Source organism: Hordeum vulgare, chromosome 6H (assembly GCF_904849725.1).
Source record: "Hordeum vulgare subsp. vulgare chromosome 6H, MorexV3_pseudomolecules_assembly, whole genome shotgun sequence".
Lineage (NCBI taxonomy): Eukaryota > Viridiplantae > Streptophyta > Magnoliopsida > Poales > Poaceae > Hordeum > Hordeum vulgare.
Window position 1 is genome coordinate 554,161,427 of NC_058523.1, and position 18,626 is coordinate 554,180,052.

The window sequence follows — 18,626 nt, forward strand, 5'->3', positions numbered from 1 at the left end:
GGTCTGTGTCTTCCACTTCAGCAATTCCAGTGTGCTACCCAGCTTCTTCTGGGCATCTTCACAAGTTGGATACAACAATTTGTTGTGGTCCTGTAACATCTGCTCGAACTGCAACCTCTCCTTTTCTGTGTCGCAACCTCGCCGTGCATCAGAAATGACCCGGCCAAGATCATCAGCGGGCTCATCTGGTTCCCGTTCTTCATCCTAATCTTCTTCTTCATTGTCTTCCATTGCGGTATCAGCATACTCATGGAACATAGATCGGTAGTTGTCATCATCGTTCTCTTCTTCTTCATCGTCGTCTTCCATCATAACCCCTCTTTCTTCGTGCTTGGTCCAAACATTATAGCCCGACATAAAACCGGACCGAAGCAGGTGGCTCTGAATGACTCTTGAGGAAGTGTAATCCTTCTCATTCCGACATTCAACACATGGACAAAACATATAGCCACCACCATGCTTGTTTGCATCGGCTGCATCTCGAAAAGAATACACGCCTTCTCTGTAAGCGGCTGTGCGTCGATCACCGTACATCCATAGATGGCTCATCTGTGTTATACGACAGTATATCAAATACAATCACGATCCTAAAAATTAGTACCGCACGGTCTAAACGAGGAAATATAGTTGCTAACCTTTTAGAATAAGTAGAAATAAAGAGGAAGAGGTTTAAGCGTGGCTCGGGCATCTCATATCGTAGTTGTGTTCGGTGAACTGAAGCGACATCGCTCTAACACACATTTCAACAAACACCTCTAGTGCATCAAAAAAAAAGTGGAGAGCAAGCACCCACCCACAATCCTCCGTCCAAGATAAATGCAAGGAAGAGGGGAGAGGGGGGATGTGCTATATATAGGCAGAGGACTTTAGTCCCGGTTTGGGACACGAACCGGGACTAAAGGCTCCTTACGGGCCGGGACTAAAGCCTCGAGGGAGGCATTGAGAATTGTGGCGACGTGGCCGGGACTAAAGGGTCCAGGCCAAAGGCCCGTTTTCCACTAGTGCCATGTACATGTCTCCATGAGAGCGCGTGCAGATAGACACGAAGATATATAGATTCAGTAGTGAGGAGCGACGTCGACGTGAGTTGCCACACACAAACACTCACTCACTACACTTGGCACAGAGAAGAGATAGACAGAGTGACGCCAGCCGTGACACTCGAGTCGTCTAGCTCGATCGCTCCCTTTATATTGCCCGGCCTTCTTGTTTACCTCCGGCCACTTCCATGTTCCATTCCCTGCATGCCTGAACCTCATCAGCGCTCCGTAGTCTCTGTACTCGAGGCAAGAGATCACAAAGGGAGGGAGGGAGGAAAGGATCGACCGATCAAGCCATGGGGAACAAGGGGAGCAGCAGCGTAAGCAACACAGGAGAGGAGGGCTGGGAGTGGGAGGCCACGACGGCGAGCAAGTTCGTGCTCAAGGCGCCGACGGACTGCCGCTGCCTGGGGTGCACGGGCAAGCTGCGCGCCGCCGTGGCGGAGCTCGCCCTGGCACCGGGGCCCCGACGCTGGCCAGCTTGGAGGTGGGTATGCTGGCCACGGGGGACCCCGAGCGCCTCCGCAGGCGCGTCAGCAAGGTCATGGGCAAGATGGTCGGCCTTGTCTTCCCGCCCGACAATGAGAGCCCCCGGCTCCCGTGATGGGAGCAGCGTGCCGCCGCCGCCGGGCCATCGTCAGTACCTGCCGGGCCCGCCGGGACCTGCTGGGGTAGTGTACGGGCACCCTGTTCCGGTATCGGCTACACCTGGCCCCTTGGTGCCCCGTGCCCGGCGCAATAATGCTAGACCTAAGAAAAACTTACAAAGGTTTACTTAACCTTTCAAAGTAATTCTTCTCTCTCTCCCTGATTTTCAGTAAAGGTGCAGCCCCTCATCCCCTCATCCCGAGGTGGCCCGACAGCCCCGTGTACTGATTGGTCGATCAAGCGGTCGAGCAGTGCCGGTCGTGCGCCAGTTGGAGACGTGCACGTACGCCGCCAGACCTGATCATGAGACGACGATCATCCACATGCATGATCTTTACTTTCCACTCTAATTTTTTTAGTTTTTCATATCAAATTATACTTTTTCTCTTCAATCACCCGTCTCCTGCAAAGGATCCCGCTTCTTCATCTGTATCTATTTTTTCTGATATTCGATCTTACATGATATACGAGACATTACATTGAAGCTATGCATTGTACATGTACTTATGCTTATACGTATGTGCCAGCAGCTATGAAAAAAATGCTCGATGCATCATTACTAATTAATACAACGTGCTCGAATAAGTCTGCTATACGTTTTGTAAGTTCCATCGTATGCATATCAATGATATCATATGTATGCAGGCCGTTGAAGCTACTGCCACTCTGGTTGATGCCATCATAATTCTCTTCTGTTGCCTGTGTTGGCTCTCTCAGTCTGTTGGCAAATGGCAATGGGTATATGTACCTAGGGCTAGGGGTATATGTACACGACGCTGTGGTGCGCTTTTGCTCCGGTGCTCCCCCCTGGACTGATCGCTTGGCGCGAGAAACACATGGACGGGTGAGATCTCTTAAAAACGATTCGGAAAGAGGGGCACGGTTGTCCTTTCTATGCTGACGTAGAGCGCGCCTAGAGGCCTGTACGAGCCCTTTTGTACGCGGAGGGTATACATGTATTGTGCGTGGGCGTTTTGATTTCACGTGTAACCTGAGGCGGTCGTGGGCTAGCACGTGTGGATGAAAACTTCCAAAAACGTCCCATCCTACAAGAGGGAACCACCACCGGGTGCATCTCCCACACCATTTTACCCTTCTCGAAGCCATTGTAGTCCTCGTGGAAGTACCGGTCGAAGACGCAGTAGGGATTGAGCCAGATCTGCTCGTTATCGGAGCTGTCCTCGTCGCCGCTGACCTCTTTATCCTCCTTTAGTGGTAGTCCGGCCATTTCATGGACCGTCTGATTCTGCTCTCAGGCAAGGGCGTGTGTGTTCCTCCGTTGTCGTTTCTTCAAAATGCGCGCACGGATGACTTCCTCCTCTGCGACCACCCGCGTTGCCGCCATTTCCATCGCAATATGGGCCTCGGGGGGCTTATCCTCTCATTCACATGACGGGCAACCCATTACCAGTGGGACTCATAGTCTGCCGGATGGCTGATGGGGAAGGAGAGATTTTCCGGTAGCCGGGGTCATGATAATCTAGCCCCGGAGGACCCGAGCACCCATTGAGTCGACGACATGAAGTCACGTCGGACGGAAATTGTCGTCAGCCGGGCTCGAGCCTGGCCCGGCCCGACCGCTTGAAAAATCCCGACACGGCCTGACCGTTCCGAAAAAGGCCGACACGGCGCGACCCAACTGTCGCTAAAATCTGTTTTTTCATAGGCCTGAGCCAAGTCCGACCCGACCATGAGTCTCGATATCCAGGCTCGAGCCAAGCCCGATGGCATGATTAATCTCGGCCCGACCCGGGTTTTTGGGTTGTCCGGACCGGGCTTTCATGGACAAGTATAATCGGGATCATCCATCCTAGTGTGTCTAGGTAAGGGGAGCTCCTCGTTGGTACTTTACGCGCAAACTAAGGGAGCGGGCACTCACAGCCGCCGAGTCATGGGCCGGCCCATATGACTCGGCCAGCCCATGTGGCGAGCACTCAACTCGTGAATCGTGATCTCCCGCTTGCTGGCTTTGTTGTTTTGTACGGCCGCGGTTGACCAATTGACTAGTCAACCATTAACTTTAATTAGAAAAAAGAAACAATAAAATAATAATAAATGAAAATTTTGAGATTTCAAAAAGTTCATGGGTTCTGAAAAAAGATCATCCTATTTTTATAAAGTCAACTGAGTATGAAAAAAATTCACATAAAAATTTAAAAATCTCATCCATTTGAAAAAAAGTTCATCAAATTTGAAGACGCGTTCATTAATTTGAAAAAAAGTTCATCAAATTTGAAAAAACGTTCATCAATTTGAAAAATCATCCATTCAACAAAAAGTTCGTCGATCTTGTAGAAAATTTCATCAAATTTGGAAAAAAAAACATTGATTTCCAAAAATTTCATGGAATTTGAAAAATATTCACCAAAAGATGAAAAAAGATCGTCTAATCAGAAAATATTTCATCAAACTTTAAAAAGTTCACCGAATCTGAAAAAAAGTTCACCAATGTTGAACAAAAGTTTATCTGAGAAAATAGTTCACGAACTTATAGAAACTTCATGTATTTTGAAAAATAGTTGAAAATTATGAAAAAAGTCCATTGATTAGGAAAAAATTAACCAATTTCGAAAAAACTTTCATTATTTTGAAAAAAGTTCATCAAACTTGAAACAATAGTCATCGATATGAAAAAAAGTTGATCCAATTCGGAAAATGTTCACAAATTAAAAAATAGCTCATAAATTTATAAAAAATATAAATTGTAAACTGCGGGCATTTATCAATTATAAGAAAATGTAAAATTAAAGAGATAAAAAATCATCAGTTTTTAAAAAAAGTCCACAAAAAAAACCATCAATCATCAGAAAACGTTCATAAATATTGAAAAAATTCATCCATTTAAAAAACGTCCCAAAAATGACAAACGAACTAGGAATGAAGAAAACTGAGCAAAAAGACCAAATAAAGGAAACAGAAAAAAGCAAATATATGCGAGTGGGTAACTTAGCTTAGTGGTTGCTGCTATAAGCTAAGTGGAGAGGTTGCCAGTTTGAAACCTAAGTGCTGCAGTATTTTTCGTTTTATAACAGAAAAAGGGAGAACCTATATGCGGGCGGTCCAATGCACACCCGAACGGAGGGTTTTGCACGCGTCGGTTTGTAAAATTGCATACAACCGACGGCTGTAGTGCTAAATAGGACTAGTTAGCATGCACGTGCAACGCATGACTAACCGAATAATTTATAAATTGCTTTTTATATTAAAATTTAAGTATATACTCCCTTCGTTCCTAAATATAAGTCTTTATATATACATTACTTGCACTCCATTGAAAAATTGAAAACAAATGTATTCAGTGGAATAATGGAAAAAATGTTTGAAGTAACATAAGACAAGGAGAAACATTAGGCTCACTTGAAGGTTGCAGCAAGCTATAATGGATCCTAACTTCTTCACTTGATGCATCATATCTAGCTTCGACGCCTAAAAAATTAGCAAGCATATTGTGAGCAGATGCCAAATATAATTGAAGCATAAACAGTAACACTCTAAGTGCAGTGTAAAAATTTACCTGTCCTGTTGACACAATGACAGGATCTCGCATCAGGTCAAGAGATATTGGGCAACGGAAATCTTCAGGCATAGCTACAGTGTCAGACTTAACTTTGTCAGGTGAGTCTTTTGCTTCATCACTTGTTTGGCCATCACCATTGGTCGGTTTTGCAGAAACAGAAACTATAGTGTTTTCAAGTTCTTCAATTAGCTCAGATGTTATTTTTATAATGTCAGATTTAGATATCCCGCTTATTTCTAAAATTAGTAAAGCAACATGTTGCAACTCCAGGTGATCACTGCTGACGTTTTCCAACAACAATGTCTCTGGCTGGCTGTTTGGTTCTTCAGATTGTGACCCGACATTATCAACATGATGAGCTAAGATATCATGAATTTTTGAAAAAATATTTAGATCAAGGGCTCCCTTCTTCTCCATTTCTCTTTTAAGCTAACCCCGCACTAAATCAACTTACAGATTAATCAAATTCAAGCCGGTATGATTAATTAACAAAGGATCAATCTTAGTAATGTACCAGTTAATCGGGTTAACTATACCTCCTCTTGAACTTCATCAGATATTTGAAAGCAATTATGTGGTAGATTTGTTAGAGCTGCTTGCAACTGCCAAGTCACATACTTGAACTGAACAGCAATATTCTTGTCGTTGACATCATACAATGAAAACAATGAAGCATAAGAATTAAAGATACTACCATGTTATTACATGCAAAAGGACTATATAAAAAGGAATGAAGCAAGTCAGACTGTACAGATTCGATACAAATGCATCCGTGGTCATATCAAAAGGTTGTTCTCAACTGAGCCAACAGACATGCACATACCAAGCTATTAGAAATTGTATCTAAGTTGCCGGTAACACATAGAATGTCAATGTGATAAGAATACAATATTGGAAAGAATAGTGAGCTAGATTTCATATTCACATGTTGTATGCCAATTTAATTATTTAGACATGACAGTTTTACATTATTATGAACTAACACGAGAAAAGGGTTTTTCCTACATCCAATCTTGTCAGTTAGTATAATCATTGCTAGACTTCTAGGAGATATCGGATAAAAAGAAACACGTGCTACTTATATCCTTCAAACAAGATCAGTTTGGCCCCACCATATAACCAGCATGTGGAGAGAACAATCCTGCAGGCAACACAATCTAAAAGTATCATACTATTGTGCCTCCTAAAGATAGAATCTAGTGCTAATATATGTTGCTTAAATTAAAAGACAATTTGGACGTCTGAGTCCTGAAGTAAAGAGTAGCTTGGGGACAAATGGATCACAAAACCTCCTGAAAATTTGAAAATTTGAAAATTATAGTGACAACTAATAAACACTTATCTTCCTTGAACCAATTTTAGGAGAGATGATTTCAAGTACTCAAACAACTCGCTTATCTACTCCACCGCATACACACAATCATGCAAATTTGGCAATGTATCCCAAGTAGCATTGTGTGGTCTTGAGACCAAAAGCTAATTTGACGAAATACAAGACTAGAGTATCAAAAGGCTCCAGTAAGCAACAATAATTAGATAAGAAGATATTGAAGGTTGCAAAATACGAATTGGCAATGGCAATGAGCATTTCAGATGGATAATGGAAAAAAAGGGAAGGCAGGAAATCAGGTCAACATGTCCATGCTAAGAATGCTAAGACGTTCCTCGTTTGACACCTTTGTTCTTCTTACCTGGTGCGCACAAGTTTAAATTCATGAGGCATCATAGAAGTATAGGAGGACACGCATGATCTGACCACATCAAGATGCACCCAAGTCTAATAAGATCTAGAGCCGCGGCACTTGAAATATAACAGCGCAATAGCTGCAAGTGGAGCGGCTGGACAAAAAGATCTACGCGCAAGCGAAAGTAAAACTTTCGTGAATGAAACGAACCACGACGCCTAAAATAGATCAATCCAACGAACGCGCGGACCAGACGCCGCGCAATCGCGCTCAAAGTGTTCGGCGAAATCTCGCCAAGAGCCGCGCGTCAAGAAGCGGGCAATGCAGAAGGTTTGATTCTTTCAACCCAGAGATACCCGGCAGTCACCTGATCCGCCGTCCCTGTGTCGAGCGCTGGCCCGCGGCCGAGCGCGACGAACCTCCTGGCGGCCTAGAGCGCCCAGAGCAGGTCGGCCTCCCAGGCGGTCGCCTCGGGCTCGGCCGCGCCGTTCTCCCCCGCCGCCTCGGCGACGAGGTGCGTGAGCAGGGTCACCTTGCGCGGGAGGCGGAGGCAGTCGGCCCGCAGCGGCTCCTCGGCGGCAGCTAGGTCGGCGGCGCCCACGGCCGCGATCTCCGCGGCCGCCCTGGCCGTCGCCGCCATCGCGCCGCCCCGGGTCAGGACTCCGCGCGGAGGACGGGAACGGGGAGCGGCGGGGAAGCAGAGGGGGGAGGAGGCATGCCAATCTCCAATGTCAACGTCGCGCAGTAATGTAGGAGCGGTGGTGGAGGGGGGATTAGGATTTGTGAGACTAATTGTCTGGTGTTGATTACTTCATGTATTTTGTTATACTAATTGCTGGATGCACGTAATAAAGTTCTTGTTTGGTTGTTTAATAGTAGTATAGATTCGCCTTACTTAAGACGCTGTCCATCGAGACAGATGACGGGGTCTCGTTGGATGAAGATTTTCCACATGGGTGGGCTGTTCGGTAAGACGCTATCCACCGAGACATATGAAGGGGTCTCATTGGATGAAGATTTTTTACATGGGTCGGGCTGTTCGGTCGGACAGATGAAAACGAAGTGGAAGGTCTGATCATATAGATACTTCACAGATGGTCTCATGTACCGGCACGGGAGGTAAGTCGTTAGATTTTGGAAACATGGGTTGGAGTTGGAGATCAGATAACTCGTCGCTGCAGTGCCCACTGCTCAGTGTGTGCACACGCCGTGCAGCCCTTGGCGTCAAGTACGTCAACCACGCGTCAACCTCGTCCATAGCCGTGGAGAAGACCGCCATTGCCGTGTTACGTAAATTGCTGCTGCTGCTGCTGCTGCATACGTATATCTGAACTCTGATCAGTTCTCAGTTCAGTTGTCACGTGGCGCGACATGCACATGCATGCAAATGCAATGCAACGGGCCGGGGTACCGTGCGTGCTTCTGCTCCGTGTTCCTACGATCGATCGATATGATGCGATGATTGATTACGCGATGCTGCTTCCCGTCCTGACTTCCTCCCTTGCCGTAGCACGAGCGTGGCGAGTGCTGGGTGGGTAGTTGGCAGGGTGATGGAGTTTAGCAAATTGTGATCGGGCTTGCTCAGTGGAAATTGCTAGCGAAATTGTGATCTTCGCTCCTCGCCGATGAAGCAATCATGGGAGGAAATCACGAGCGTTTGTTCAGGGGAAATTACAGGCAAAATTGTGATCACTCGACGTAGGCGACCCCTCACTTCACCTGGGCGCCAACATTTGGATTTTTTCACTGTTTTGATCCTTAAGGCGTAAGTTGATCACGTAATGAACTCGGTTCGAAAGTATTTCACGTTTTGACTCTTTTGGAAACGCTACGAACCGTGGCGTTGCAGCCCTGTTATGAAACGTCAGTCTACTGGACGTTGCGGGCCTCGTGTGCAACGCCAGTCTACTGGACGTTGCGGCACTTTCCCAGAAACGCCAAGGGGGCTGGCGTTGCAGACATGAGGTGGAACGCCAGGACCTATGGCGTTTCTTGCCTTTATATTCTGCCGCCCCGACCCCCTCGCCCACCAACCACCGTTTCTCCTCTCCTCTTGTTCTTCCTAGCCCGAAAAAGCTCTCCCTCCTCCTTACCATCCCCCCCTTCGATCTCCCTCCCCCCTCAACCTTTTAGTAGGTTCTTTGGGGCAAATCGAAGAGGCCGGTAAGCTCCTCCAATCCCTCCAATTAGTTTTTGCAATGTCTTTGTATTTGTGTAGATTTCTTTTGCACTAGGTGTTCTATCTATGTTGCATTGTATTGGTTGGTTTCTTATTATTGAGTAGATTTAGTGTTAGGTTTTGGTTAGGGTTATGCCTAGTTTGGTTGGACAAGGGTTAGGGTTAGTGTTAGGTTTTGTGTTATGCCTAATTTGGATGGACAAGGGTTAGGGTTAGGGTTTGTGTTAATGCCTAATTTGAATGCAAATGGTTAATTGTTTTGTTAGTTGTTTTGTTATACTTAGAATTTGTAATTTTGTCCCTTTTTTAGATGGACAAGATTGTGAATATTCATTATGTTGACAAAGAGGCATTCATGAATGTTGATATTGTTGACAAATATGAGGAAGTGTTGACATTTCTTGATAGTCCTACTTATGAAGAGGTTGTGGCAGAAACTCGGATAAGATTGAAGTGGGTTGATCCAAGTGACCAAGTAGAATTATTAGGAAGATATGATGTTGGGTCGGCACTCAAGTGTCGAATGAAGACAATGCCTATCAAGTCTAATTTGCATTGGGTTGCATACAAGGAGGTTGTTGCATCCTCGATAGACAAGTCACTCGAAGTGTTTGCTAGTACGGTGGTCAATGTTCCTCTTCATGTTGACTTGAACCAACCCATAGTAGATGATTTGAGCCCGTATAATGTTGTGGCACCTATTGTTGAGCATAAAGTAAGTATTTAAATACAAGGGCACACTAATGATAACAATGTCACATGATGCTAATGATCATGTGTTGCCTGTGGCATTTGCTTTGGTGTCAGCGGAGAACCAAGACAACTGGGAATGGTTCATGAGACTTGTGAGAAGCACGGTGATTCCTCCCAATAGGGAGGTACGCATCATATCCGATCGGCACCAAGTCATATTGAAGGCCGTGGATGTTCACATTCCAGGGCATGCGAGGCTTCACCATCGATGGTGCATGAGGCACTTCGTTGCAAACTTTTACAGGGCTTGTAAGAACAAAGATCTGGCGAAGGATCTTAACTCCGCATGTGTGGCCTTCTCCGTTGAGTCGTTCACTAAGCGATTGAACAAAATATATGAGAAGGCAAATGAAGGTGGGAAAGAATTCCTACAAAGGAATATAGATGAGAGACATAAGTGGTCACGGGCATGTGACGAAGGAGGCATGAGATATGGCGACATGACAAGCAATCTTGTTGAGTGCTTCAACTTTGTCTTGAAGGGGGCACGTCAGTTGCCGGTCACGGCAATAGCTGAATATATATTTTACAAGCTAAATGAGTATTTTCTTAAGCACTCGGAAGAAATTGGCAAGTTGGTTGGTGAGAGTGAGAAGCCTCCCAATGAGATATATTCGAAGAAGGTTGCTGAGTGGCTAGAGTTTCAAAAGGAGAAGTCAGCAATGCAGCGAGCCACTTGTTTCAATAACGCTGAAATGAAATACCAAGTGGATGAGCCAGGCGGTACAACGAGAGATGGGCAATCATATGGTGGTCGCTCGTTTATTGTTTCCCTTTGGACGCGGCATTGCACTTGTGAGCATCCTAGTAAGTATCACTGGACATGCTCGCACATGATGAGGGCATGTCGCATGAGGAATTTGCCCTTCTCTGATGGTGTAGTTGTGAGGTTGCATGAATTCAACTTGCAGACTCATCAGTTAACATGGGCGTCGAGATTCCACCCTTTTCTTGACCCATCACAGTGGCCCGAGTATCACGGCCCTAATATTAGGCCGGATCCAGAGATGATGGTTCAACCGAAGGGTAGAAGGAGAACAAAACGATACAGGAATGAAATGGATGACCTGATGAGCACCAGAGAGTTTGGTAGTGGACATTTCATGGAGCCACGTGATAGGCAACAATGTGCTGATTGCAATGAAACGACACATAATAGGAGGACTTGCAAAACAAACAACACATCTACTAGTGATGTGGGGGGCAGAGGTGGTTCAAGTCCTGGCGGTGGTAGACGTGGTGGTTCAAGTGGTGGCGGTGGTAGACATGGTGGTTCAAGTGCTGGCGGTGGTAGACGTGGTGGTTCAAGTGCTAGCATTGCTATGTGACGAGGATCCGGCGGTGGTAGACGTGGTGGTTCAAGTGGTGGGCTTCCTGTGGGCCGAGGATCCGGCGATGGTAGACGTGGTGGCCTTTCTATGGGACGGGGATCCGGCGGTGGTAGATGTGGTGGCCTTTCTATGGGACGAGGATCCGGCGGTGGTAGACGTGTTGGTTTTATGGGTAGAGGTTCGGGTGGTGGTAGAGGAATGTTCGGTTACCTACGAGGGGAATTTCCGTAAGTTAATCTATCATGTTTTTCATGCCTAGGTGTTTTCATGTTATTACCTACGACGATCATTTCCATAACTTTCTATGTTGTTGTATTAACCGTGAACCTTGATGTTTTTATGTAGGTATGGCGGCGTCTCAACCCAACAAGGAGAAAATGGAGTGGGGGCGGAGAAGGATGCAGCCAGTGAGGAGCAGCGGTTGATGGAGAGGGCTGCAAAGAAGTTGAGAGAGCAGGACGCAGCCAAAGCAAAGAAGATGGAGAGGGAGCGCCAGTACGAAGAGGACGAAGCACAGAGGAAGGAGGACCTCAAAATGTTTCTTGAGCACAAGGCTTATGAGAAAAGGATGGCGGACAAAGACAAGAAGGCGCTGGAGCAACGTCACAATGAATGGACAGCTAAATTTAAGATTGCTTACGCAGAGGGTGTAGCAAAGAGAGAGCGGGAGGAGGAACTCTTCATGGAGAGGGTGCTGGAAGAGGCTTCAAAAATGCGCAAAAGGGAAGACGAAGAGGAGGACGAGAGGAAGAAGAAAAAGGGGAAGGGGCCTCGCTCGACGCAGTAGAGCCGGAGGCTTCTATTTGTCATGCACGCTTTCATGTTTGAACCCTATATGTTGAACCTTGTTCCCTTGCGTGCTATTTGACTATGAAATCCACTATTATGTACTTTAAGAACCTATTATGCATCTATCGACGTGAACTTTAAATGGGCTATGTATGATGTGTGTTGCATATGAGCTATGTGTGAATGTGCTAAATGAGCTATGTATGATGTGTGTGTGAGCTATGTATGATGTGTGTGTGAAAGTGTTGTCTGAGAAAAATAAAAAGAGAGGAAAGCCAAGCCAGAGCAGAAACGCCACAGGTGCTCGCGTTGCAGGGCATACCAGAAACGCCACGGAGACTGGCGTTTCCTTAGTCCAGTACCGCGGTACTGAGGTCCTGGCCAGCGTTGCACCCGGAGCTGAAACGCCATAGGTCCTGGCGTTGCAGGGCATACCAGAAACGCCAGGGAGACTGGCGTTTCCTTAGTCCAGTACGGCGGTGCTGGCTTCATGGCCAGCGTTTCAACCACAGCTGAAACGCCATAGGTCCTGGCGTTCCACCTCATGTCTGCAACGCCAGCCCCCTTGGCGTTTCTGGGAAGGGCCGCAACGTCCAGTAGACTGGCGTTGCACACGAGGCCCGCAACGTCCAGTAGACTGGCGTTTCATAACAGGGCTGCAACGCCACGGTTCGTGGCGTTTCCAAAAGGGTCAAAACGTGAAATACTTTTGAACCGAGTTCATTACGTGATCAACTTACGCCTTAAGGATCAAAACAGTAAAAAAATCCCCAACGTTCCTTGTCAGTTGTCACGTCCAGTGGTCTCGTCTCCATCTATATATAGCCACTTGCACCGTGATGATATGGATTTGGTATTATGTACCCCCTCCGTTCTTAAATATAAGACCTTTTAGAGATTGTATTATAGACTACATACGGATATACATAGACATATTTTAGAGTATAGATTTACTCATTTTGTTTCGTATGTAGTCTTCTAGTAAAATCCCAAAAAGGTCTTATATTTTGGAACGGAGGGAGTATATTGATATTTATTTCGATGTAAAAAAAATGATCCACAGCGACTATTCGGTGACCGAGCATCACGCAAGCGGAGGCCTGCGGGTCGCGTCGGTCGTGCTGGTCAGTCAACCACGGCCCCCCACGGTCGGGTCGGGCCGCGTCGCGGATCCATCATATAACATGCTACACAGAGAAAGGAAGGAGACTTGGAACTGGACCCAAACAAAAGAAACGAAGCAGTGGTGGCCTCCACGGTGCTCGTGTACCATCACCACATGGCCCGATCGATCGACGACTCACATTCTATCTAGCCCGGGTCAACGTTCTGCTCCGGCCGTGTGATACATAGTGAGTGCCGTGGTGAGAAACTTCGCGGTTCCTTCTCTGTGCCTCCTCCTTGTCGCCATGGCCTGTGTGTCAAAGTCAAGTTTCTAGGAAGTAGTATCAGTCTATCATGCATCCATCGTGTTGGTGTTGGGACACGCATGCACGACCCCATGAGGCTTTGTTTGATAGAAGTAGATTTGGGAGAAGGGGATTTGATGAATTCCATCTTTTCATCCAATTCTCTTAAATTCTCGAGGTTTTGCTTTCATCAATTTTTTAAAGAGGATTCTGAAATAGAAAGGGATTAAAGGGAAACGTAGAGGATTCAGCTAAGCAAACCCCTCCTATCAAATGAATGTCCAAGGTTGTGTGAGGTTTCTGACACTTTCAATAATTTTTCTCTCGAAATCTTTCGAATTCCTTCGTGCCAAACGAGACCTAAAGGAAGAAAGGAAGGATCAACCTTCCACCCAATTCCCGCTCGGGTCGGAAAGCAAGCGCAATGCTTGGCCGGCCGGTCGGCCGGTGCCACAGAAAGGATCCACCATCCTACTCAAAATTCACAAGCAATACCGTCCGTCCGCATTTTGCTCCTTGTGAAAAATAGGGACGTTTGCTCCCTCATGAATCCATATTTTGTCGCACCAAAATACAGTACCACATCCCCATGGCCACACGCACGCATGGATGGGCTGTGTCTACCAAACCCAGCACATGGGCCAAACGAACGGTGTACAAGCAGTATATTTGCAGTGGCGTACAAAAAGACTCATGAAACAGATTTGCCACGGAAATGTTTAAAAAAAAATTGAATGTGTGCAACAAAGTACTATTTACAATGGTTTGCTCAATAAATTCTGCATGTTCAAAAAATTGAATTTGCCATGCGTCAAACATATAAATTTGCCATGATAGATAGCAAAAAATAATTTGTCATGTTAAAAATAATTTCCATGGATTGTTAAATAAATAAAAATTTACCAAAGATTATTCAATAAATTTGCCGTGGTCTAAAGATGAAATTTTCAATGGCTTTGAAGTAAAATTTGCTATGGTTCAAAAAGTGGATTTGTCGTCGTTTCTAAACCAAAATTTTCATGGCGTAAAAAAAGGATTTTCCATGGTAAACAAATTACATGCTCTAAATAGCTTCCCTTGGACAGCACATCCAAACTAGCAATCTGCAGTCTACAAAGGCCATGCTCCTCTCTCGTCGCATCGTAGCCATCAAGGACACCTCCGCATGCCGTATCGAGATGCACCATGAGATTCACATCCTCGGTTACCTTCGTCCATGGCCCTCGGCTACTCCAACTCCGCCAGCGCAACATCATAGATCCGGCCACCACCAATGTAGCCTTGGCAACCAGCGTCGTACCACCTAACCTGCCTATACCTTGCACATCATGCTTGAATAAATGTCTGGAACCGTCGGGTAACAATGACAAAATGCTGGGATGTCGTTGTATTGGTTCGTCAGAATGGAAGAGTGAATCGGTGACAAAGCGCCTGTTCGGCAGCTCTCCGCGGAGGAGGCTTTAAGCAACTCTTCAATTTTTTACTGGATGCCACTCCGCTCAGGCACGGAGTCGCGGAGGAAGCTTTAAGCAACTCTTCGATTTTTTACTGGATGCCACTCCGCTCAGGCACGGAGTCGCGGAGCGGAGGGAATCCGAACACGCCCAAAGTAGGAGATGTGATGGAGAAACGGGGAATGGTCACAAGACAATGAAGAGGTAAATGGGGTAAAGGGAGCCACGTGAATGCTTGCTCCGTTGCGCGAACTATTCGAAAGCTGAAGTGGCATAAGCTTTGCTTTAAGATCGGTGCGAGTTGATCTAATGATTTTGGCTCCCGAGCTCACCAGAGGCCTTTAAATTCAAACTTTAAATTCAGTAAAAATTTGTATATTAATGTTTCAAAAAATTCTGAAAAAATACATAGATAGATAAAGGTATAATACACAAGTGTGTAAATTTTCAGAACAAAATACGTTGAAATGAGGGCTGTGCAAAAAAGATAAATCTGAGATTGTTTAACACATGTTACTATTCATCATTTCAGACTATGAATTTGTCTTTTTTGTACAGATCACGTTTTAAAGTATTTTGACATGAAATTTTACACACATGTCGGTTATATCCTTACATACATGCATATTTTTTCAGAATTTTTTGAACCATAAAAAAATGAATTTAAAATTTTCAAAGATAAAGGCCTTTATGGAGCTCGGCCTCCAAAACGTCATTCTCCCACACTTTGCCTAAGATTAGTTATGACAAAGTTAGTCATGAATCAAACAGGCCCTACGTAAGTGGGCGCGTTGCTGCCCCTGAGGTCTGATTCTCTTTCTCATCTCGTCTCAGTAAAGAAGAAGCAAGTGTCAAAAAAATACAGCGTAGGAAGGAACTGATACACATGCATGGAAGCCAAGTCCTACGCGTCAAGTCCAGTAAAAAACATGAAGTTCACAGATTTTGGAACATGGGTTCGCTGGGGATGGAGATCAGATCCCAGCAACAGCAACGCCCAATCAGCGTGCCGACGCGGAGGAAGACGGACGCGACCCGAGTGCGATCAATGGGCTCGGGTCTTTACTTTACTCCTGCTCTGTAGAGCGATCCGCGACGAATTGCTCAGCTCCTTCCCTTGTGCTGCTGCTGCTGATTTGCTTCTCCTGCGTGCCTGCCATCATGTGGTCACGGATCATCAATCTTTGCTCCGTCCAAACCAGACCCACCCGGCTCGGTCAAAAGTGAGGGCCATGCCATTGGCCGGCGCCAGAATCGCTAGGCAGTTTCCGGCAAACCCAAACCTTGTCCAAAGTTCGGTTTGTCATCAATGAATAAAAGATGGCAACGTAGTTTTGCCTCACCAGATCCTGCACATGGACGCAGTGTCTCAATTTTTGCTTCGCCAATGCTCCTTCTTTGGCAGAGTGGAGATTATCATCTCAACCCGTTTTTGTCTGTCTGTTGCTCTGATGGAGGTGCAATGTGGGAGAGCTGCTATCAATTCCACCGGTGGTTAAACTCAGTATGGCCAAGTAGTAGCATTCCATGCTCTAAAATGTACCCACTTGTTGCATCCGCGAGTGGTCGATTTTCAGTACGTTTGACGAAGCAGCACTCCATACTGTAAATAGACCCTGCTTCACGTTCAGAGCTGGGAAATTGTGCGTGTGCGTGTGTTGTTCCTTCCCAACGAAGGAACCGACGGATCCTCCCGTCGGACCGCCAGTCAAAGAGCAGTCCTCCTACACTCTCTCCACTGAGCTGGCCGAGCAGCACCGCAGTGCAGTCCGTGCATGGATGATGCATGAGCTATAGGTAGCTAGCTAGCAGAGGACCGACGTGTTGAGTCGTCGATTCAGAAACCCAATCACATCGGACCGGACCGGACGGCGACGGATGAGCTGCTCCAGCGTACCTACACGGAAAGCTCCGTCGCGTCCCCTCCGGTTGACCGCCGGTCCACTCTCCACACTCTCTCACTCGGCTATATAACCCAGCCCCGGCGCTCCTCGTTCCGCCACACTTCCATCCACTCCCCTGCTTCCTCATCAGCTCCGGTTCCTCTCAGCTCGGTCGGCGTGCGCGCGTGAGACTTGTGTGAGACCGAGTAGCCTGCCTGCCTGCCATGGGCAAGAAGAAGAGCGGCGGCGGCGGTGGTGGCTGCAACGGCGGCGTGGAGAAGGTGGGGGCGAGGGAGTTCGCGCTGAAGGTGGCGATGCACTGCCGGTGCCACGGGTGCACGGACAGGCTGCGGGCGGCGGTGCGGGACCTCACGCTGGCGACGGGGGTGGAGGCGGTGGACCAGTCGGCGGCCGAGGCCACCGGCGAGGTGCGGGTGCTGGCGACGTCCGACCCCGAGCGGCTCCGCAAGGGCCTCCGCAAGGCCACCGGCAAGAAGGTGGACCTCGTCTTCCCGCCCGCCAAGGACCGCAAGAAGGGGGAGGGGGAGCACGCCCGGGCCGCCGACGCCGCCGCGGTCCAGGCCCTGCTCGCCGACCTGCAGCTGCAACACCAGCACGGGGGTCAGGCGGCGGTGCGTCAGTATGGCGGGCAGGGCGCGGCCGCCGCGTGGGCCGCGAGCCAGCAGCACCAGCAGCAGCTGCTCGGCCTCGGCCTCGGCGGCGGGTGGAACGGCGGTGGCGGCGCCGGGGGCTACGGCGCGGCGTACCCGTGGCAGCCCTCCTCTGCGGCGTCCTACTACTCCGGCGCTCCCGCCGCTGCTGCTGGCTGGGGCGCGTACGGCGGGTACGGGTACGCTCCTCCGGCGCAGGCTCCGGCCCAGGGCTACTACGGCGCCGGCGTGCCGGCGTGGCACGGTCAGAGCTACTGATCGGTTCGTAGACGGAGCCGGCCGCGCGGGTCGGCGACGGACGAGTACGTCGGATCGTCATAGCAGAGCACCAGACGACGATGGCATATACATATGCGTAGCGTACTCTTTTTGTGGTAGTATATCTCAGTTGAGTTAATTAGTAGCAGTCGGGCGGTTGATCGAGTAGTGGTAGTTATTCCCAGCTGTGATAGTATATCCGGCGAGCAGCTATCCTGCTTCCTTTTGTTCATGTATATTTTTGCGCTTGAGTGATTTGATGAGTTCCCTATGCATGTGAAAATCGTTGGAGTTTCCACACTTGCCTCACTGTCCTCGTCCAAAATTTTGTTGTCCTGTCCTGTTCGGATGTCAAGCAACGAAAGACAGCACGTACCCATTCCCTCTCTCGATCGATCGATCGAACATTCACGGGCGTTTCGTGACGTTACACGGTAATAAAACACATGACAATGCAACGCCATGCAATTTTTAGGCCAACTCCAACCGTCGACCTTAAATGAACGTCTGCTTTGTCCCGATTGCTTTGTCCCGATTTTATCGGTTTGGCCAGATGACAATGGTATTGCGTCCGGTCGGGTTTCCAAACATTCAGATGCATGTTATTTTCCAAAAACGTTGGCCGTATATCCAAACGCGCAGACGCATGGCCGGCTCATATCAGTTGGTAGGAGTTGGTTCCGCTTTGTTCGATCTATCAATGAATGCACGAGCATAAATTAAATTTCATGTTATTAATAAATTGATGTTTTCTTTTTCTCAATACCAAATCTTGCATCCAGTATACACATATGAGATACCGAAATTGCATTGAATACTACGAACAAATGATCAAAATAGGCACATGCTCCATCTTTTTTGCGCTTTGAGAACACCCATCCTGGATATCCGGTACATGTGGTGCATGACCTACCGCACACAGTCGTTATACTATATGACCAGCAATGGTGAAGTGGTGCATGACCTACCGCACACAGTCGTTATACTATATGACCAGCAATGGTGAAGT

The 18,626-nt window shown here is 47.4% G+C and overlaps 1 protein-coding gene and 1 pseudogene across 1 annotated transcript; one reads left to right on the forward strand and one right to left on the reverse strand.

Annotated features, from left to right (window-relative positions):
• Positions 1-4,109: 4,109 nt before the first annotated feature.
• Positions 4,110-7,530, reverse strand: LOC123405877 (annotated as a pseudogene).
• Positions 7,531-16,633: 9,103 nt separating this feature from the next.
• Positions 16,634-17,900, forward strand: LOC123402680 (spidroin-2-like). The gene has a single exon (XM_045096621.1). It carries the CDS (start codon positions 16,913-16,915, stop codon positions 17,615-17,617), a length of 705 nt encoding a protein of 234 aa, XP_044952556.1. The 5' UTR covers positions 16,634-16,912; the 3' UTR covers positions 17,618-17,900.
• Positions 17,901-18,626: the final 726 nt, after the last annotated feature.

Excerpts from the sequence above, each read along its gene's own strand:
- LOC123402680 (XM_045096621.1), top strand. The coding sequence starts at position 16,913 with ATGGGCAAGAAGAAGAGCGGCGGCGGCGGTGGTGGCTGCAACGGCGGC.